Raw genomic sequence first — 22,616 nt, 5'->3', positions numbered from 1 at the left:
ATTTTTAATGGTGCTTAAGTATGTCTGCAGCATTATGGACTCTTAATTGTTTCACCTTTGAAGTTAAAAGAATTGAAAGAAATCTGAGCTGTTGTTCTTGACACTTTGCTTCTACTTTGAACAATCCGACATCACCAGAGCTACTTGTTAACGTCTGCACGTGTCTCCACATCAAGCGCTTTCCTGTCGACGATCAGAGCAGAGGCAGCGGTACAGAAGAGACACAGATCTCGGAGCACGATAGAAGCTGAGGCGAGAGGGAGGATCAAGTTGCATTGTAGGAATGACGGCGGAAGCTCTTCTTTGCGGCCTTCTTCCTCGTGGCGTGCAGGCATGGTGTGTGGGATCCTGTTTGAAGTGCACCGGCGTGCTCACTTCAATGCGCTGTCACAGATGGGGCGGGGGGTGGGAGAGAGATACTATCAGGTGGATCAAGGCAGCAGAATTCAGCTGAGGTACAATGGGAAAAAAATCTTCTTTGCTGGAAAAGCAGGATAGAATTTGAGCCTAAAACTGCTGAGACATCCACATGTCTGGACTCCTTCAACAGTCTACAACAGCGGTCATTAACCCGGTCCTATGAGGCCTGCTATCCAGCCAGGTTTCTGTCCTGCCCCTCAGACGGCTGCTTTTATGGAGGAAATTGGTCGGGACTTGCGTTTTCGAGTGCTTGTGAAATGTCATCAGTCGCCGCCCTGTTTGAAAATCTATGTATGTATGGAAATACTGCAAAGTACTTGTTCCACCCATTTTATCAAGTATGCATCAGACAAAAATTGTGTGGACTTGGAACAGTCAGGCATCCCACAATGCTTTTCACCCCAACCAGCAACAACAACAGCAATGATGGAAAGTGCAAACTTCAAGAGCGGAGTATTGAGAAACAGCTTGAGAACCCAGGAAAAGCAGGTATTTTCCTGGCAGGAGAGAAAACCTCTGGTGGATTGCAGCTTTGGTTTGATTTACAGTTATTCACAAAGTACTTCACTTGAAAGGCTTGTGCACGGATTATTTTGGGGCAGACTTTTAACCAGTGTCTTCCAATTAAAGATCAGTTTTTATTTTAGATTTCCAAAGCCACGGAGCTTCTGTTTTCAGGTTATTTTGACCCAGCTTGTTGCGCTTGTGAAGAAATATAGCAGCATTCAAACCAAACAGGAAAGCATAGCTGTGGAAAAAGATGAAAAATCTCGCATCCTACAGAATACCTGTAACCGAGTCATGCAACAACAGTTGGGATTTGGTGCGTGAATTAATTTGGATATACTTAAAGCACTAATGCACCCATAATAAATATTCATTTGCTTAAATCACAACTAAGTAGCAAAGTCAGCTTTATTGCATCACATGGGATGCAGAAAGCTGACAGTGTGATGCCTAAAACACATCTCAAAAGTTATAACAAAGATTAAGTTTAAACAAAAAAAAAAAAGTTAGCAGCTTGTCTCATGACAGGATAGTGAAAAACTCAGGTTCTTGGAGACCCCCTACTTTAAACCCTCCCAGAAAAATACAGAAACAGTTGTGAACTTTCAGCTTCCCCAAACCACCACAGAGTGTTCCAACCACTCAGGAGGCAGGAACGGGGTTCTGCACCTATTACCTGCTGGTGTTCAACAAGTGGATGAGATGCCACAGCCAACAACAGTGTCAGCAGCAGTTATGCAGGTTGAGGAAGTGGCCAAGCCTCAAAAAAAAAGTAAACGCCCCAAACACACCTCAAACTACAAATAAGTTAAAAGGGGAGGGGCTTATCAACTCTGTTATGTTTGTTTATGATGCAGCCTTAAAATAGGGGTAGAAAAGCTTATCTGATGGTCGTAAAGGGTATCACAATGTCTTCATGCCCAAATTTCTTCTATTGTTATTCAGAAATGGCTCTTGTGGTTAGTTTATTCCAAGAAGTCACTGAAAGAAATAGTAAAAAACAAACCTCTCCTTAATGAGTCCCAGGAAATGGTCCTTGCACAACTCCCAGAGACCTTGAATGCACACACACAAAGTGATATGCAGGTTATTTGCACTGGGGCAAGAAGAAAGGTGTCCCATTTTCATAATGGAACCACAGGAAAATCGAGGGGAGGAAAGGTAACCAGGTTCTGTGAGATGAGAGAGGACAGAGGACAAAAGAGGTGCAGCTCTGATGCAGCAGTGTGCAGATGTGAGTGCCGGAGTGTGAGATGAAGGAGACAAAGAGCAGAAACAGAGGACGAACGCGTGTTTTCAGGTTGTTGCCCTCCAGGTCTGGAGAGAGGTGGCGCACTGCCACGAGAGTGTGTTGCGTAAGCGCTAGAGTGTGCATGGATCTCATCCCCTGAAGACCTATGGAAACTAAAATTTCTGTATTTGTAGGTCATTTTTTTCTTGTTCAACCAGGGAGAGGAGAAAACTGCCACGTTTTAATTAGTTATGCAGCCTTTTAAAGTTACATTTATTAGGGATGGGTTGTCAGATTCTCTGATCAAGGTTACGGGATGATCGGTCCAAGAGAGGCCAGTCAAATTAGCAGAACTTTGACTCCAGTTGGCTGATTGAATTAAATTGGTTTTAATGGCAAAAGAAAACTGATGTTATTAATAATTCAATTTCAAGAACTGCTTCATTTGATCTCTTTTTTTCCCCAAATGAAAAACTTTTTAGCATTTAGCTAGCAACAAAAAGGGAGGGGAAAAAGTCAGGAAGTCAAAATGGGTGCTTAAAGCAAAAATGAAGACAATCAACCCAAACAAATCACTTGAGATTCAAAGCATTTATATGTTTTGTTTAGAAATACTCATTTTTCTCATGTCTTTGCATCACCTTTGTATTAAATAATAATACAAATCAATATTGTAATTCAATTTAATTGAACTTAAATAACTTTATATAGGGGCCACATAAGAGCCCATGGGGTAGTTCGAAGAGGAAAGAAAGCATCTTGAGTAAAATTGACTTAAGAGAGACAGTTAGAGAGAAGCAGATTAATTAAAACCCTTATTAAAAGGATTTGAGAATGAAGCACCTCCTCTATTTAAATAACAACAATTGAATGTCTTCATTTGTTTTGATTGCTTTAAGGTTTTATTTTAGAATCCACAAAAAGTCTGTGTTGTTGTTGCCCAGGTGGTAGAGTTGTCTAACATAATAGTTTGTGAACATTTAGCCTCCCTGGGTGTGGTTGAACAGCCATCCTTTCAGTTCCCTATTGTGCCACATTTGATTAAATGTGACAGGTGTCACACTTCACAAGAAACATGTTACCAATACTCCATCCTTGCTGATATTTGCCATTAAGTTGTCAGGTATTAAAGGCTCATTATGCTTCTGCGTAGCCTATTGGCACCATTACGAAGCTGTTTATGGTTCAGCCGTCTCCTTCGCTTTGCAATTTCCTGAATTTAAATCCAAAATTAGCACAAACATCCAAGAAATATATTTACCACCTGTCACTTTTGATTTAGTTCGAATGACTGGTCAGCAAAAGGCACACAACACATCTCGCACAAAGAAAATATCACGAAAACACAATAAGAAGATATTTCAATCACTGTGTAGCTGAAATTGGCTTACAGGCTAAATTATGATGCAAAAAACAGCCATTAAAGCAAACACCAGAAATGGTGAAGTTTGGCATACCTATCATGGCTGCCCTGGTTTGTAGACGACATAACCCTTACGCCAGCCCCCCCCCCCCCCCCCCCCAATCTGTAAGCACTGCTGGCACCCTGCTGAGTATGTGCAGTAAACCAACTCCAGTGTACTGGCAGCTGAGTCTGGTCCTGCTCAAGGTTTCTTCCTATTACAGAAGATTTTCCTGACACTTTTGCTTATTTTAGAGGTCATTTTCCAGGTATTGCCAGAGAACCTAGAGACAATCCTGATTGTAACCTACCATGTTTTGTTTATTTTCCTGATTCCTCTTTTGAAATCAAAAAGGTTTGTGTCATTTCACTGGCATTGCTTCAATATCCAAGTCTGTCTTGACTTGGAGTGGATGTAACACTAGTGGTAGAGTGCTCCAACAGTGGTGTTGGAAAAGGCCACATCTTGCTCTCTCTATAAGCAAAGATTAATTGAATTTGGGTGAAAAAGACAAGCATTAGAAGCGTTATCGAGCCGTCCCTGGGTGGGCTTGAACCACCAACCTTTCGGTTAACAGCCGACTGCGCTGACCTATTGCGCCACAGAGACTGGAAGTGCCAGTTCCACCACTGTGAGGTGGTGAGCCTCAAGGGCCTAGAGCCGCTCTTCATTGTTAGGGATGCTTTTTAAGCAAAGTTGAATTGAATACCATTTTTTTTTTTAAATAAATAAAAAGGTTTGGGTGAAAAAGGCAAATATATGCATTGAAATTTTTCACTGCCCGTCCCTGAACCGCCAACCTTTCAGTTAACAGCCGACTGCGCCAACCTATTGAGACTTAAAACGCAGCTTCCTTCAGTGTTCCTTGTCGACAGGTGAGTCACAAGTGCCTCAAGATGATCGTCATTGTTAGAGATGCTATATAAATAAAGTTGATGTTGATCCCTCTTCATTTTAAATAAGGTTTGAGTGGGAAAAGGCCGACTTTTGAATTGAAATATCAGATCTGCCTCCACATTCCACACCCAACACGTCCTCCCTTTGTGAATCTGTGCATTGTTGTGCACAAAATCAATACTTAGGGAGCTGGAAGGGTGCACTACATCACAACGTGGACGCCCTTTTGTCATGATGTGAGCCCATTGTTTCCAAGAGGACAAAACACAAAGATAATAGAGGTGCAGCAGTGAAGTGGAGAAGGCACCTACTGGCACCTGAAAATTGGTTAAAACCACAAGAAAGAATTCCAGCCGATGACACCTGAAGGACAAGGTGGGTTGATTGACAGATTTAACATCTGGCAATTGCAGTTGCCTAATTTGGTGGCAGAAGGTGATCTGTCTTGCTCTTCATGCTGTCTCACCCACCCTCCGTCTGGATGGCTGGTCTCTACTTGCCTCTGTTGTCCATCCATGCGTCACTTTTTGTCACCTAAAATATTCTTTATTCCGCATATATAAACCTGTCTTCCTCTCTGTCCTTGGCTTATTTCCTGCTCTGGATCACTCTTTCCTCTTTGGGTTGGGGGACAAAAAGAAGTTTGACCTGTCATTTCGTCCTCACCTTTTGTTTGTCCTGAGAATTACACCTACCATACTGCTATCAATGTTAGCATCCATCAATGACCCCCAAACAATCAACAAGTTTGTGAAATGTGGTACATTACAAGTACATTAGCTTGATTAGCCTCTAAATAGGTGTGAAACAAAAATTGCTAGCCTATTCAGGGTGTACTCCTACTAGCCTAGGCTCCAACCCCACCTTAATCCTTGTACACCCAAAAGGATCCTCTATAATCCAGGAAATAATCAAAATAGATATGCTTATTAGGCCTAAAAGTTAGTAAATCATTAAAAAGAGTTTTTAAAAAGTAATTAATTCCCCCTCTGATTTTGGAGACCAAAGAAATCAAACTATGAGTTGATTTAAAAATGAGAAAAATGGATATGAATAAATGAAAAAAATGAATATGACATAGGCTCCTATGGGGGGCATTTTGAGCCTGTTCCTGCTCCTGTTTTCTCCCTGTTTTCATTTTAAAAGATGCTCTATAACTAAAGCTGAACTGAATTGAGATATTTAGGCATAGCTTGGATCCTGAATCTATATGGCAGTGATTTTTTTTTTCATATCTACATTATAATACCAGGAAAAGGACCAGGCCACTGGCTGTACAGTGGTCCTGGACCGCTAGGGACTTCTCAAGTGGTCCAGCAGAGGTTAATGGCAAGGGTGAGAGGGACTCCTCACCATGGAGCCATTGTCTGAGGCACCGGGGCCCGCTTATGGGCAACACCCGAAAATTGCTTTCTGATAAAAATAGCGTTCAGTCGCAGACCTGGCCCACTTTTATTAACAGTGTGTTCTGGAAAAGCCTCCCGGGTAGAGAGATGGGACACACACTCACACACACACACACTCGTACACACACCACTGTGCAAGTCGGCCACCCTCCACCTCCTCCCAACACGCATGTGCAGCCAGGTATAAACAATCTGACAGAGGCAGGCCGACATAATTGGGCCGGACTCTGATATCCAGGATCAGCTCTGGCCAAACTCTGCGCAGCTAACAGGGGGAGAAAGTTTGGCAAAGTAAAACTTTACCCCACCAGATGACATCGTGGATCAACACTGCAAGGTCGAACACACACGGTTCCCGCCCGCAACCTGATACCGAGACTCATCGTTGGGAAAGGAAGGGAGGCGGAAATAAAACCCATTTTCCGCCTCTTTTCACACACGCTTCCAGGAGACTGCCAACATCGTGGAAGCACGCATATTGATAGCATGTAGGACTGCCCGAGGAGACATTTTTAATGTATAAGATGAAACCATTTTACATATTTAATACAGCATGTTGTCCAGAGACATCTGAAAGGAGTTGTGCTTATGATATACGATTACGTGCAAGGACAAGGACAGCTTTCCTTAAAATTCCAAAGCTCCTAGCAAGAGATTTGAGAGAAAAGCTAGCAACAGTGTCCTGTAAATTATTGTCTTAAGTGGATCTATGATGTCGCACGGTTGCCGCCGTGTCATATATGGGATGGATGGTCTTTGGTGATAGGGAGAGTTACCACATCCATCATCGCGCTGCGTTCCATGAGAGCGAGCAGGTCTTTTCCCCGTGGAGCCAAGTTGAGAGGAAGGAGACTGCTGGCTTGTAAGAATGGGCCCTTTAAGATATTTAGTTCACTGGTTTCTCCTTTTCCTTTTGTGAAGAGTAGGTCACAGCAGTTTTCATAAAGTTTCCTTTAACAGAGAGTCTGAAACGGTGCTGAGCTCTTTCTTTGCAAACCCTGACGCCTGATCTGTTAGCATACATGAAAAGCAGCTGGTTTTAGGTGCAATCAGGACTTTTACTGCCTACTTTTATAAACTTTTAGAACCTCTAGGAGGGGAACATACATGTTGTAGACATTCAGACCATTATGATTATCAGTGTAGATGCTTTGACTTTTATGGGCATTTGTGTCTTTTCATTTATTTACTTTTTTTTTTTTTTTTAATTAATTTATTTTTGTTGTTTTGTGTAAAGTGAGCTTAAAGTGGTGCTACCCTAACTAACAGACTTTATAGTTACTCAGATAGAAATGGAAATTAAGTTGTTTGTAGCTGAAACTGATGTCAGTAAGTTCTATTAACAACAAAGTCCCTTGTTTTTTTTCTGTTGTTATCAAGGAACAATTCTTTTATTTTCGCTTGTATTAAAAATGCCTTAAGATTGCATAGTCTTATAAAAGCAATACAGCAAGCAAGGGACACCAGCAGCAACACACACCAGCAAGAAAAGACCCCTTTAAATAAAATGTAGCACATGGAAAGCTACATTATTTGTCTTGGCTACTCAAATAAAGAGACTCAGGACATTGGACAGCTCCTTTCCTGCTGCCTGCAGAGATGTCAGCACCATGGAGAGCATCAGTCATGTCGCTGCATAAAAGGAGAGTTTTTAAAGACTATTTTTTATCTCTTTTCCATTTCTCTCTCCTTTTACACCAGAGTCTTCTTCTAGTTGTAATTTCTGTCCAGTGGGGAGATTGGTTGACTGTGCTGATTCAATGATGATCAGCCTCTTAGCGAGATGAACAAATTGGAACGTAAATCACTAAGACCTTTGCATGACATAGCTTGGTACATATTTAGAATTGTTTAATGATTTGATTGGTCTGGTAAATCTGGACGCACATATATATACATACATACAATGCACAGATAAAATATTCACCGTGAAATTGTCTGCACCCTAGCAATCGAATCAAAACATGCATGAATATTGGACATACATGGTAAATAATTTCAAAAATAAATCTGGAGCCCTTTTCACAATGGCCACGAGACCAATTCAAAACAAACGTACTGTCAGCATTAGAGGTCAGGAGAAGATAGAAAAACATCAGCATTTATTTGTTAAGACCCGCAAAATTTTCTAGTTGAGGAAGAAAACATTGCTTTTCGTGGATTCAGGCAGCCCTACCGATTTTTGTTATTAACACTGCAATTTCACACCTTTTTAATGGGTATAGGGGTATTTATAAATGAAGTACCACACAGCAGCAAACAAAACACACGCCTGACCGCGAATGACCAGAGAAAAGAACACCATTTTTTCCATTTCGCTTGATGAGCTGCAACACATTTTATTCTCACACCCGTATTTATGCACCCTCCTCTCAGTCGTGTACAAGGCAATGAAATGTCCAAACAAATGTGGTCCTTGGGAAGGAAGGAAAGCAAGAATGATGGAGGAAATTGGAGTAGAGAAAGTGCAAAGAAGGAGAGATGAAAAAAAATGCGTTGTGGATTTAGGACCCAGTTATCTCTGGCTGACTTTGGAAAATCCCTAAGTGCACGGCGGCACAGTGAAGGCAGTCAAGGTGAGAGTCAGAGGACATCCCTCCTCCTCCCGGGCCTTCCCTTCATGTGCCCTCTCCAGCTGTTCTCAATGCGTGCCTGTATGTATATGTCTCCTAGGAACCAAATTATTTATTGTATTCATTACAAAGTGAGGACAGTTCTAGCAATGTAAGAACATATTTGGCTGTTCTTCACAACTCCACAGGACTGTTTTAGGGTTAGGACATTTTCCATGTTTAGGGTAGGGAGCTGGGAACGCATTATATCTATTGAAATCCCCACAAAGGGAGCAGGATAAGTATGTGTGTGTGTGTGTGTGTGGGGGGGGTAGATACATGTGCGCAAGTGTTCTTGTTCATCACAGCAAATCTTGATCATTATCTTCTTTTGTGCTGCTCATTCACTCTTTTACATGTGACTTCATGTTTTCATAATTCCACCCATGTTTATGGCGTGTTTCCACAGCCCTGATCGGCAGCAGCGCCCGTCGGGGGTCTCTGGAAACAAGAGAATTTCAGCTCAGATAAGGATCTGCTTGAACCTCTTAAAAGTTATTTCTCTTTTATGTGGTCAGCAATTTTAACAAGTGGATGAAATATTCAAACAGAAAAACATAAATAACAGAAAACAGAAAAACATAAACATAAAAATCAAGTTAACTTTAGATATTTTTTTTAAAGTATTGCCAGAAATGCTGGGGGAGCCATGTATTGTGCGTAAATTAGTATTAGTATGATAATCACTGCTATCTTTAGACAACTATTTTTCTAAGCCCCTGCGATGCCTCCTCAGCTGTTTGTCCTTAATTAGGGGTTGTTTTTCCTGCTCGTTTGCTCAGATATCCATCAGAATTAATGTCAAATATGCTTGTGTGATGTTAACCTTGTTCTGTGTGCTTTCACTGCTGATATTTATCCCCCGTCTAGAGCTGATTCGGCATAAATACTTTATCTATTGAGGACAAAAACACTCCTCTTTGTCCTAATAGCTAAGGCTTTTCATCATTGTGTTGTAATAAATCAGTGCTTTCAGAGAAATAAATACTTTACTGACTTATTTAGGATTATAATAAGGATACAAATGCCTTCCTTCTTTATTTATGGCTCTCATATTACATCACAAACTTTTGTCAAAGCAATTGAGGCTACACAGACACTGTGTGTGATATACACTATAAATTTTCTTTAATTTAAAAATTAAGTCTATCATCTGTAATTAAACACTTGATTCTTAGTTAATTGATATTTATGCTAATCAAAATAATTATGAAATGCTATATAAACAGATTTGTGGCCTAAATGTATCAGTCAATGTATAACATAACATTATCTCGTGAAAGTTGCATCACAGACAGATTTAAAAACACTTGAATGGTTGACCCTGGCCGTGAGCCTGACCTGTTCTGAAATAAGACTTCAGATTAGTTTTACCCATGAAACTGAAATTTTGGCTCAATTACGACTCTAGAGACCACAAATAAACATCTGCCACATAAGTTATTACATTTTTGTCTAAATACAATGCTTTTCACATAAAGGGTTATTCCTATGGTTGTAAATTGCTCATGTTGGAGTATAAACACACACACACAGACGTGCCTGATCAACATTGTGAAATACATTCGTCCTCTGGGATGCATTTGATAAGCGTCTGCCATTTAAAGAGCTGGGATTAACCTGTGGGTGGCTGATTGAAGCTTGTAAGTCCTTTTAAATTCCTCACACTCGGTTGCATCGCCATGTCACCATATCCAATCAAAGCCTAATCCAGGTTTTTTTCCCCCCTCTGGACTAACGTCTATCGACTTTTCCCAGAGGCGTTCAGATCAATTCTGCCGGCTGAGATCAGAGGAGAGTCTGTTGTTGATGTGTGGGGTCTGAACGACGCATTTAGGTGTTGACGGATGGAAATAGGCGAGCGTGTGTGTGTGTGAAGAGATGTCGAGATACGTCCTCATCTGTCAAGTTGCCGTTCACCAACTCTCCGCTGTTTCAACCGCCCCCCCCCCCCCCCCCCCACCAATTTGGTTGCTTCCATCAGCCTTATTCATTGATATGTGTGTGTCTCTGTGTGTCCAAGGGATCCTTCATATTTCCTGTATCAACACTCGTGTTTGGCTAAAATCAGGAACGCACAAGGGAAAGCAGGGTAGGTTCCTGCAGCATCTTCCCTGTGATCCAACTAATAAAATAAAACCCAACACACCAAACTACTTTAAGGCTTGACTGTAAAGATGAGTTTTAAGTCTTCTTTCATAGATCTCCAAGGAGTTGGACTCCATAGTATCTAAAGGTGGTGATTATCATAATTTAGGGGCGTAAGTAACAAAGGTGAGATCCCCAGTATTGTTTGACTGTTGGGATCCTACAATAAATCAGCAGCAGAAAATTACAGTTGTCTTTGGGGCAAATATCTAACTAGGGAGTTAGCAATTTAGCTTGGTTCTAGCCCATGAAGTGCTTTGTATCCAAGGAGGACTGGAGTAGTAGTTCTCATTGATAGATGAGCAGCAGAGTTTGGGTGAGCTAAAGTCTGTCAGTCAGTTTCTTTTGGAGTCTTGCAAAAAGTCTCTTGTAGGTTACAAGTATAAAGTCAGCTTCATCATTCAACATAAACATTTTGTCAGAGTTCAGATTTTCAACTTTTTCTGCTATTATCCTATTAATTTTTAACACATAAATTCAGTTCCTACTCAATCCATTTTATACATGTAGCCATTCAGGCAGTTTCTTCCGATTTAGTCAAAAACCCTTTACTAATTTATTTCAGGATCAACTTTAAGTCATGCCTTATATTTCAAACAAAGCCTACACCCATCTCACAGCAAGGAATTCTCTGGTTCTAATTCCAGGTGCCCCGGGCCTTTCTCTGTTCAGCTTGCATGTCTGCTCTGTGTCTCCACAGGTTCTCTCCAAGTGCCCCAGTTTCCTCCCACAGTTCAAAGTCAGGCATTTCAGGAACAGGGCGATTGATGACTCTGACTATCAACCTTAGGTGTGAATAGTTGTTTGTATCTATATGATAGCCCTGTAATGAGCTGTTGACTGGCCAGGGTGTACCCTGCCTTTGCCTAATGCCCCCTATGCCCCCCATTAAGGGATAAAATGTTAGAAGATGGATGGTTGTGCAGAGGTTTGTGTTTCCTGAAAGATTTTTCACTGTGAAGTAAAGCTGCAAGGCTGACATCAGTGTGTGTTTCCAGCAGACCCTGCTGGTCATCAGGGGAACTGCAGGCCACAGAGGCTTGACTGCCTTTCAGAGGAGGGGGAGGAAGAGGATCAAAAAGCAGTGCAGGCAGATGCTCGCCTGTCCCTCGAGCATCTTCTGTCTAAATAATGCCTCCCTGTGAATGAATGATGCCTAATAGTGTGTTATTCCATCAAGCGATATTCAGGCTGGCACCCTGAATGTGTGTGTCTGTGTGTGTTTCGGACTACATTCGTTTGGCTTTCACCCAAAAAATACAAACAAGGAGTGATCTAAATTGAAATTAATCTGATTTCCGGTGCGTTTGCTAAGTCACCTAAAGAAAAATGAGGACAGGGCAAATCCTAGTGACACCACGCATCAAATGGCTTCTGTAAAGAAAATTATCTCCCTCTATCTCGTCCAGAAATGCACATATCAGTGCAATTATTCACATGCTGCACGCCACCACACCACAGTGAGTGTGTGTATGGAGTGGAGTGGGGGTGTCAGTGTATGTGCATGCTAAGCATTGAAGGTAACTTGTGTGAAGAATTTTGAAAAGTTTGTGTCGAAGTGACCAGAAACTGACATTTTTCTCTTTCTTCTGACATCTATTTCAACAAGAGAATTGGGACTTGAGATGTTGAGCAAGAAAAATGTGCACCAAATTCGAACAAGCCCTACATTCTTTTAGTCAGTGAAATATAAAAATGTCACCTTTGGGAGACATTTTAGGAGGTAGCCACACATCCAGAGAAGAATTAAGGAAAACACCATTAATACTTTGCTGTGTGGAACTGTGTCAGAGATACAATTATAGGTTTGTTAGGACATGCATGGCCGCACGAGTGAATAGATGCCTAATTAAAGAAGGGGTTTAATGTAGACGGTGTAATTAGCCTGTTTGTGTGCACAATGGGCGCAGACGGGTGTTGAGCTTGTGCGTCAACTGGATGAGTGCAGCAGAGCGAGAGAGAGAGCAAACTCCTTATTCAGGCCTTTTCTGCTTCCTCCTGTCACATCAAGGCTCCAAATCAATCCTGCAAATTGGTTTGTTCCTCAACAAGGTTACCAAATGACAAAGAAGAGCAGTCGAATATGAGATGGGGGGGGGGTGTCTTATGGTTGAAATGAGAGGCAGATGGAGGGAAGCGGTGGGGGGATGTCCCCCTGTTGACGTATTGTCTAATGGGGTGAGCATGGCTGCACGTGAAGGCCATGAGGTCCTTAAGCAGTGAAAAAGGTGAAGGATCCTGCTGATTGTTGTTCGTTACAGTTATGGTTATGGCAAACTTGCACTAAAACCACTTCATCTGTGTGCGTGTGTGTGTGTGTGTGTGTGTGTTAGAATTGGGTTTAGGTTAGGAGATTAGCTGGGATAGTTAGGGTTAGGGTAGAGACCTGGGTAATGTATTATGTTTGTCACAAAGGTACACATACAATGTGAACATGCACGTGTTCCTGCCGTGTCTGTGTCTGTGGGTGTGGAGCCATAGCTGTGACCCTGTCACGGTGAAATGTGCACCCGTTTCTCCCATTCCAGGCAGCCGTCAGAATGACAGAACACATATATAAATAAGAGAAGAGATAAGATGTTTTCTTCTTGTGTGTGCATTACAGGAACACTTCACGCCGGAGTGTAAGTTCAAGGAGAGCGTGTTCGAGAACTACTACGTCACCTACTCCTCCATCCTGTACAGACAGACCCAGTCGGGTCGGGCGTGGTACATCGGCATCAACAGAGACGGACAGGTCATGAAGGGGAATAGGGTCAAGAAGACGAAGGGGGCTGCACACTTCCTGCCTAAACTCATTGAAGGTATAGATATACATCATCCCCCCATTTTTGGCACCACTTCAATCCCCAATGTCTATCATACACTGAAAAGTCCTCAGATAAACACCATTTCATAATTTTTACCAAAAATTGGAATTTGAAGCTCTACAGAATTTCAAGAACCCCATCACCACATTTTACTCTCATGTGTTGAAGGGGGAGGAAGGGCAACACTTTGTTTATATGTCATTTGTTACATTTAAGCCAACCGGAAGTGGGTTATTGAGAACTTGTTGTCATATTATATGATATTAGTCTCATACTTTCTTGGAAATGTGAGGCTGGGATTGTAAAATCAGACAAATGCACTTCAATTAGGACACAGTGAACAAGGTTTTCCTCCCATGTGCTTAGCCTTCCAATCTATTTCTTCTAAAGCAAAGGTATACAAATCAGTGGGAGCTAAAAGGGTAACTAACTCACTGGTGTTTCTGCAGATGGCCGCTCATATGTAGAGAGATTGGCTGTCTAGTGCATCAATCATTAATCAAATGTCATAGTGAGGGTGGATTGGCAAAGGTGTGATTCGCAATTAATTTAACTGGGCAGCTTTGCTCTAAACCAGGGGTGGGCAAACATTTTGATTCGTGGGCCACAATGGGTTCTAACATTTGACAAAGGGGCCGGACCAGGAGCAGATGGATGGATGGAGTGCTTTGGTAACCTCACCTCATTGGAGAAAAAATACACATCTTGGGATATGGAGAAAACATGTGCTTTAATTTCAAATGAAAATGAAGAGAAGCATTACAACAAAATATCTGACTTTGGAATGAGTCTTAAAACACTTAAAATCAAATGAATAAAATGTGCTTTTTTAAAAAAAAATTAATAACCATTTCTATTTTAAAGCACTGAAAGTTCTGTTATCCTTCAGGATATCACCATCACTCTCCTCCTGACTGTCTTTTTTCTAGTGGGAAAACACCAGAATTGCAGTGAAAATTTAACATTAACAAGGTTTATTCATTTAATTTTTCAAGTTTGGCGGGCCGGATTAAAACGTTTAACGGGCCGCGTGTGGCCCCCGGGCCTTAGTTTGCCCATGCCTGCTCTAAACCATGGGTGCCCAAATCCAGTTCTCGAGGTCCACAGTCCTACCAATGCGGGATTTATGTCCTGCCAGGTAGACAATACATTTACCTGGAATCCCACTTCACTTGAAGGAATCATTTTCTGCCTGAACTGTGGTCCTCCAGGATTGGATTGTGGTATTCTTGCTTTAAACCCTGACAGATGTATCACCATGAGTCCTCATCCTGTTTAATCTTCTTTCTCAACAGTTGCCATGTACAGGGAGCCCTCTTTACACGACGTTGCTGAGCAGAGCCCACCCAGGAAAACGCCCAAGACCTCTAGTGACTCTCCCGTGCTGCAGAATGGCAAGAAGGACCTTCAATCCAAAACCAAAACCTCTACCTCCTAGCACCTAGAGACGTGGGTGGGAGGACAGGAGGAGGACATGCCAACTCTGCACCAGGGGACACGTGAACAGGGTTTTTTTTAGGGCTTGCACCAATATGTTGCCTGCAACATGGATGTTCAAGAGTAATCACAACACACTGGTGTAAGACCAGAGAGGAGGTCCAAAGGGAAACCCCTTTTCTCCATTACAGACAAGGGGTTTTACCCCTTCGTTCGCACCAGCCCGTCTACCTTCTTAATGAATAACCTCTGATTATCAAAGCCTGAGATATAAAAGCAATAACTCCATGAAGAGGTAAAGACCTGGCATCATATAGCATGTTTTAACCAATAGGGTGGAGATCCCATTATCCGAAATCCATCCAACCAGATATAAAAGCAAGGTTTTCTGGGTTTCGCCCCAACAACAGGTGTGAGGGTCACACCCGTCCTGCAGCACAGATGCTACAGAATAATCCGCTTTTTTATTCCCCAACAGTGTCCCATATTCCTGTTTGCCTGACGTGGAGCCATGCTAATGTGAGACTGCTGCAGAGACCCTCATAGACTTTTTGTTCTGAAGCCATCTGCTCAAGCCACAACTCCTGCGTGCGTCAGCGACTTCCCGAGATGGCCTGGAATGCGCGTCAGACTCACTTTTTTGTGTATGCGCGTGTCGCCATCTTCTTCTCTTCACCCTCAGTGCAATTTGATTAGTTTGTGACATGGACTCAATTTTCCACTCGGTGGCACATTTATCCCTCGCCACCCGTCCACTCTTCGACTCTTTATGGAGTGTGGGGCTGATAAGAATCTTTCTGCCCTTAAATGAGGGGACAAGAGCTCCCTCGACACACACACTCATTACATTGACATTTACTCACTCGTGAAGAAGGTGGTGTACTGGGCGCGAGCACCTTTGTGCTCTTATATCCAGTCGAGACAAATTAGCACTCAACACAATGGCATGCATTAATATTCACGTGTTCGGGCAATGTGTGTGTGAGGCTGAGAATATCCTGGCTGTTTCTGTTCCAGATTGCATTGCTGTTGCTCTATTTCACCATGGCCAATCATGCAGCTCACAAACCCCGAAGGCCAGCATCCAATCTGAGAATAACTGAATGCAGTATTCTTCGAAAACAGCACGCTAAGTCCACGAACTGAGACTCAATCAGAGCGGTGATGCCAATTAGATGACACGACCTTTAAAATTTCTTTTCCTTGCTTATGCCCAAGGGGGCTATTTTTTCCACACAAGAAGGTCCAAACTGCCCTTACTTAAAATCACTTTGGGACAGTTCTGCAAATTGATGTATAAACAGAAGTAGTCATAAAGGTGTTTTTTTATTTTTTTTTTAAATTTCCAACACACTCCACTCAATTTTTCCTTCACAACTTTTGCTCTGGGGTCAAAGTTGAGATTCTCTTCATTAATAACTGAATTGGTTCATCTTAAAACTTTAATCTAGACCTGCTCTACATGTTTCAGAAGCTCTCAGCTGGCACTATGCTAATTAGATTAGCCCATGCTTGATACATCAATTTAATGTTTTCAACCGTAACTCACCAGTAGACTGAATTTAAATGTGTAGTTTCTGCAAGATACACTGATACGATCTGGTGATTTCAGTCATTTGAACTGAACAGAGGACATTGCAGATATATCCTAGATTTTTGCCTGTGTCTCTAAACCCTGTTTTTTATCTGCCTTCATTGGATCGTTCTAAAAGAGAACCTCCAGTGAAACCTTGAAACACCCTTTCAATTGGAAGAACAGACACATACATGTGCAAGAGCATTAATCCTGGTTCGTTGTCCTGAAGATCTTAAATGGAAGCAGGGGGCATTCCAAAGCTATGGAGTGACACCTGCAGAGCGATCGAGAAACTGAGAGAGAAAGAGAGAGAGAAGCAGAAAAGTAGAAATGAAAAGTTGAGCTAATGTCATCAAATATTAAATTAGAAAGGAGAAGAGAACATTTGTAGAATCTGCCCAGTTTGTTTAGGAACTCTTTGTGGGTTTGTTTTGTTTGGGGTTTTTTTCTGATCAATGTGACTGTTCATGTGCATCTTTCTTTGCTAACAGTTCAGGCCTGGTATTTATTCCCACCTAATGTTTATTTGGCCTCACGGTGCTCCATTATATAGGTGCTTTTGTGGTACAGAGCAGAATGTGAGGAGTGGTGATGACGAGAGCTGAATGACTTTTAAAGGAGATTTATGGTAATGTGTGTGTTTCCTGCATAATTCTCTGCCCTCCCATAACCGACGGTTGTAAATAATAACAGCTGGTAACCTGTGCAGAATAAAGGCCAGCTGCTGAGCAAATTGTTCAACAGACTTTGCCTCCTCTCTCCCTGAATGAGGGGGAGAAGAATAAAGAGGTAGCCTGAGACACATATTAGAGAATAGGGAAGGGAACAAATGAGATTGTAACCCGTCAGGCAGAAATCTCAATTATCTTTTGATTTATTTAACAGGAGATTCTTTTAAAACCTCGCTTCAACGCTAAAGACCTTAATTAAACTGTTAAATAGACACTCAGGTTTGCGGCCAGTGGTCCCCACTTGGATTGCCAAATCCAGAACACAGTGTTTGAGTACAATTCACAAAGTAATTACGCAAATATTTAATTAAATCCGTCTTGTGCTTACAAGAGTATAATTAAGACTGACTGAGACTCTGGAGGTATTGTCAAACGAGAGGATAGACGTAGCCCCGGCATCAACTTCTTGTCATTCAAGGGGCTTGGAAATTGACAGTACGATGGTTTCGTTGATATCGGAGTTGACGAAAAACTGTTAAGGAGAGGGCTATCACGATTAAATCCTGTTAAGATACATAAGTGGAACATAATGCAAAAGCATTGCTGAACGCTTACCTCAAAAAAAACCAACAATGTAAGTATTTTCTAATATTCGGGCACAGTCGTTTACCTCTGGTATGAAACTGTAGTAGACCGAGAAGCTGCTATTGTCATTGTCAGTGATGTAGTTGTTGATAAAGATCGTGTTTTGGTGTGAACCTCCCCTTTACGGGAACAATTTAGAAGTTTGCTGGATCAGCCCTCCAATCATTACATTACATTTGAGTATTTTCTTTTAGTTTGATCCTGTGAGTTGGATAAGAGATATCAGCATTTTGGACATGCCAACATCTGTTTGCAGTTCAGTAGCAAAAACACAGTATTTTGTGTTTTCTTCTTCTTGCACATCTTAATCCTAATCCACTGCACAATTAAGTGCAGACTGAAAATCACCTCTTAAGGCAACTGTGAAGTGTCAGAAAGCTGTAGCTCACAAGCTGGCCTGTACATCAGAAGGGCATGAATTGTGAACATGAAGTGCTAACTTATTAGTTTATCATTGTTCTTGCTTATCATAATCCCAAATTTACGTTCCACCACGAGAGCAATCCAAATATTTGGTTTGAAAAACAAAAAGAGCAGCAGTCAAAAAGATTTTATTTCTTATCTATGGGCTGTTACTGGCCCTTGAGGGCTGATCCGTCTGTAAGAGTCATTTGATACATTTTTTTTTTACCATTTACACGCAGTATTTCTCTGTAGCAATGACTACAACCACATGTGTTTGAAATGAATGCTGTAGATGTATTCCTGTTAAGGGCTTTAGACTGATATATGGCACTTGTTCAAAGGTGTGAAAATGTGTCTACATCATTATTTGCATGTGCATGACTACGTGCGTGTTTATCGTAGATGCGGATCTGCTTTTTTGCAGTGTTAATTTTCCGAAATCCGTCTGGCATCTGGCCTTCAGGCTTCACTCAAAACGAGGAGAGAATATAGACAGATATTATAGATAGATATCTTTCCATATACATAGTATATATAAACATGTATATAAAATTTTAAGAAGAGGGATAAAAGTGGATGGGTGGATGAATAGAGCTGGTAAATGATGTAGCCGCGGGCACATTTCTCTACAGGGTCCCCCTTCCCTCCCATCTTTTCCGCCCTTCTGCTTACCGAGCGAGTTGTGACTGCAACATGGGTCATGTGAGGCCGGAAAGGACTTGGTGGTGGAAACCAGAGAGGGACAGAACACGCTCAGCGTAGCACAGCTGGCTTTGCGCCCCTCTCACTCCCTCTTTAAACTTCCCTTCTGCCAACACAGCTTCCTGTTTAAGTCGGCGTTCGGTTATTGCTTTATTAATTTGTTTTGACGCACATGTTCATTCAGCGTGTGCACGTCCTGGACCTCACACGTGCAATAGTACTCGCCGTCCAGGTACCTTACATCCTGAGAAGAGAGGGAGGAAAGTATTGGCACCGAGGAAGCAGGCGAGGAAAATTAGAAGATGAATCAGAGGCTGAATCGATGAGCACGAGTCCTTGGGCAGAAAGCAATAAACTCCATTAACAAGGCGCAGCCACATTATCTTGGTGGGTGTGGAGGGGGAAAAGGGATTAATATTGATATAGAACCTGACCGTGTGTGTTAGTCAAGCTTTTATTTTCTTTACACTTTTTCCCTGTGTGTTTTTTTTTTACTTTTTGAGGTGGAGTCCCTTCACCACATCTGCAATGCAGCAGAAAATACAAAAAGAGAGAGAGCGAAAGAGAGCGAGGGAGGAAGAGAGGGACTCACGTGACAGAAGAGTGACACTGCTGATTTTCTCTCTCACTGGGTTTGCTTTCTTATTTCTTAATAGCTTAAATTTGGCACTGGAGCGTGCTTGCTGCATTAGATAAAGCATCGCACGGGCTGTGTCTTTTAAAATGCGAGTCCACCATCTCCGGACTCATCTGTATTGAAGACGCACGGCTGACACACACACGGGCGCAGATGTGGCTACACGCTGTGACCTTTTCAAACCGATCACTGGGGGGACTTCATCTCTCCAAAGCTAATGCGTCAGCGGTGTTCCCATGCTAAATCACTGTTGTTTAACATGACCTTATCCACATACATATACCATATACGTATTTGTTTTTTTTCGTGACTCGTGATGGAATCATGTGAATTTATCATTATGCTGTTTAAGAATCCTTGTTGCTGGTTTGATGTGTATTTGTGTATTTCCAAACGTAATTTTCCATTTCTTGCTGTCTGCTCATCCCCCCAAACGTTGTGATTTCTTGTTATTTTTTAACTGTCCCTTCAATGATCGACTGACCCCTGACCTTTGAGCCCCTAACATGCCTTTAATTGGGCCCAGATGACACGTGGACTCTTCATTCAATGTCTTTGTCTCATGTATAACATGTCCACTTATGTGTGACTTTGTAACTGACCTTTGATGGATTTTTAGGGATTTTTGGGTTTTTTCCATTTTGTTCTTATTACCCGATTTTTGCATGGACAATAAGCTGTCGTGACAAAGTCTTCCAGGAAAGATTTCCAAGGGAACCACCATAATCTTTATTTCCTTGTCTTCCAAATGCAAAAAGAATGCTTAAGTCTTCCAGCTGTCAAAGCCACAAAACACTATTTTTTTTAATAGGAACAGAGCAACAACATATACCTATATGAATCAATGTATAAATATATTCATGCAAAGGGAGGGAGGGGGGCATCTGGAAAACTTTCTACACGCCATCTAAACCCCCGGCTCACCTGGAGAGAAGGACTACAGAGCTCTGTGGGCTCCTGGAGCACAGATGGCTTGGACTAAATGCATGCTCCAATCATTTACTGGACACCTTCAGAGACACAGTCCCCCATATTTACTCTTCAGCCCCTTTAAACCTAATCCGCTCCCTCCGACACTCTATTATCACAAACTTTTGATCTGTATTTATTTCTTAAATACCTTACACAAAAGTCAAAGGGAGATGTATTATTGGATATAAATGAATAAAACAAACTCATATATTTGTATGATTATAACTTGCGTCTGCTCAGTCTCTTGAGTTGTTAATCATTAGACTCCAAAGATGTTTGGACTATCTGACGGCATGTTTTATGGTTCAGATGTGACTTAGTTGGATGAACTGCAGTTATTCGGTGATAAGTTACCTTAAATGCACCCACTGGCTATGTGCCACTGCTGAGTAGTATAGCATGGGGCACTTTTTATAACACAAAACGGGGCCGGAGTGCAATCAGCAGTAACGGTTGCTTTGTTTCTGGATTGTCCCCAAAACCATCCTGAGGCAGTCTTCTCCTAATCTTTGCAATGTTACGTTCAAACTAGAGGCTAAGGAAATGCTATCTGTATAAACGATGTGACCACGTAATCTATTCCCAAGAAAAGACCAAATACAGTGACTCAAACCAAGACATCATGAAGACAACCCTTAAGACCGACTGGTCAGTTTCCCCATGTTTGATTGATAAGTACAGTTCAGTGTCATCATAGCAATAATAATACATCCTTTCTGGTGCTTACCCAGAGTCAGGTCACAGAGCAGTAGCCTTGGCAGAGAGGCTTCATCTTTCCTCTGCCTCGCAACTTCTCCCACCTATTTAAGGGGTGATCCTGAGGCGCTCCCAGTTCAGCTACTATGGATATGGCATATTTCAATTGCACGAACTTCGGACTGATTTTATGACGCCACTCTAGGTACCTCCCACAAATGGCCATCACAGAAACTTTTAACTAAGACCCTGCTCCAGGGTAGGCACTTAGATTGGCCCTGTAAAACTCCTGGGTAGGACTTAAGGTTTACATGGTGCCAACTGACTAATCGTAGAGTACAATGTGACATGGAAACCTACCACGTGAAGATGATTAGCCTAGCAAATACTGATTCTCGTAAATAGCATCTGACAAAAACAGAAATGCTGCAACTGCCTGTCTTGGGTTGTATTTTATAATTATCACGTGTGAGACGCTAAGTGAGAGGAATAGTGCTTGTAAAGTTCATGCCCCCAGTATTTACCAGGAAGTCCTGCGGTGGAAAACACTCATGGTCCCTCGGGAATGAATTGGGTCAAAACATCACCAAGGAGTCATCCAGGAGGAATCCTAATCAGATGCTTAAGCGGCCACATGTGGCTCCTCTCAGGGTGGAGGGACACCTGCTCTGCTCTGAGACCAAGAGAGACGAAGGAAGGAAACACATTTTGACTGCTTTTACACATGATCTCATTCTTTTGGTCACTACCCACAGCTGGTGACCATAGGTGAGTAAGTAATGTAAGAGCCACCCGCTGGTATATGGAGATTCTGCTGTATACATTAGAACATATTTGTATCCAAAATAACTGTATTTAGCTACCCAAACCCTAACTCACAATGCACTGCAATGGCAAGACCGTGCCATGTCCACTGGTAAGTGAGGCACTTATGTTCCCACAGAGGACCCCCCCAGTCATCTATCGCCATCTCCATCCAATTCTTTCCTCGACATTTGTTTCTTGTGGACCACCTAACTTCAAATTCTCTTTTACAATATCCAGAAATCTTCTATTCTATCTTCAAGCGCCTCAAGGAGACAGCAGTACACTTCGAACAAGTATGTTTTAGGCAACAATGGCCACTTTCCCCTTCCTTTCTCTTCGCTTATGTCAGCATTTCTCCTTCAGACTTTGTGGATGAACGTGACTTGTCTACACACAGCCCTGACCTCAGCCCTCGCTGTCTACATTTGGGATAAACGATCATCACGTTGACCTAAAACAACTGTTCTTGACCTCAAAATGCTCTTGTGGCTGGAGCAAAATCTCAAAAGCCAGCATCTAAATCCAAACAAAAGAGATATTATTCTTCAGTGGTTTGGGTTGGTGCTTTTAATTTGTAGACAAAACAAGGCACATGTTTGCCACTATATTAATATAGCATTAACTCTGGAGCAAC

General features: G+C 42.0%; 1 protein-coding gene across 3 annotated transcripts in view; it reads left to right on the top strand.

Moving 5' to 3' along the window:
• Window positions 1-20,703, top strand: part of fgf11a (fibroblast growth factor 11a) — a 66,351-nt gene extending 45,648 nt beyond the window's left edge. For all 3 annotated transcript variants that reach the window (XM_029840784.1, XM_029840783.1, XM_011618736.2), the window contains 2 exons: window positions 13,230-13,428; window positions 14,730-20,703. In XM_029840784.1, coding sequence (XP_029696644.1) covers window positions 13,230-13,428; window positions 14,730-14,872 — 342 coding nt within the window. In that variant the 3' untranslated portion in view covers window positions 14,873-20,703. The remainder of the gene's footprint in view (window positions 1-13,229; window positions 13,429-14,729) is intronic.
• Window positions 20,704-22,616: the final 1,913 nt, after the last annotated feature.

This window comes from Takifugu rubripes, chromosome 8 (genome assembly GCF_901000725.2).
Source record: "Takifugu rubripes chromosome 8, fTakRub1.2, whole genome shotgun sequence".
NCBI lineage: Eukaryota > Metazoa > Chordata > Actinopteri > Tetraodontiformes > Tetraodontidae > Takifugu > Takifugu rubripes.
This window is presented reverse-complemented; position numbering and strand designations above follow the sequence as displayed.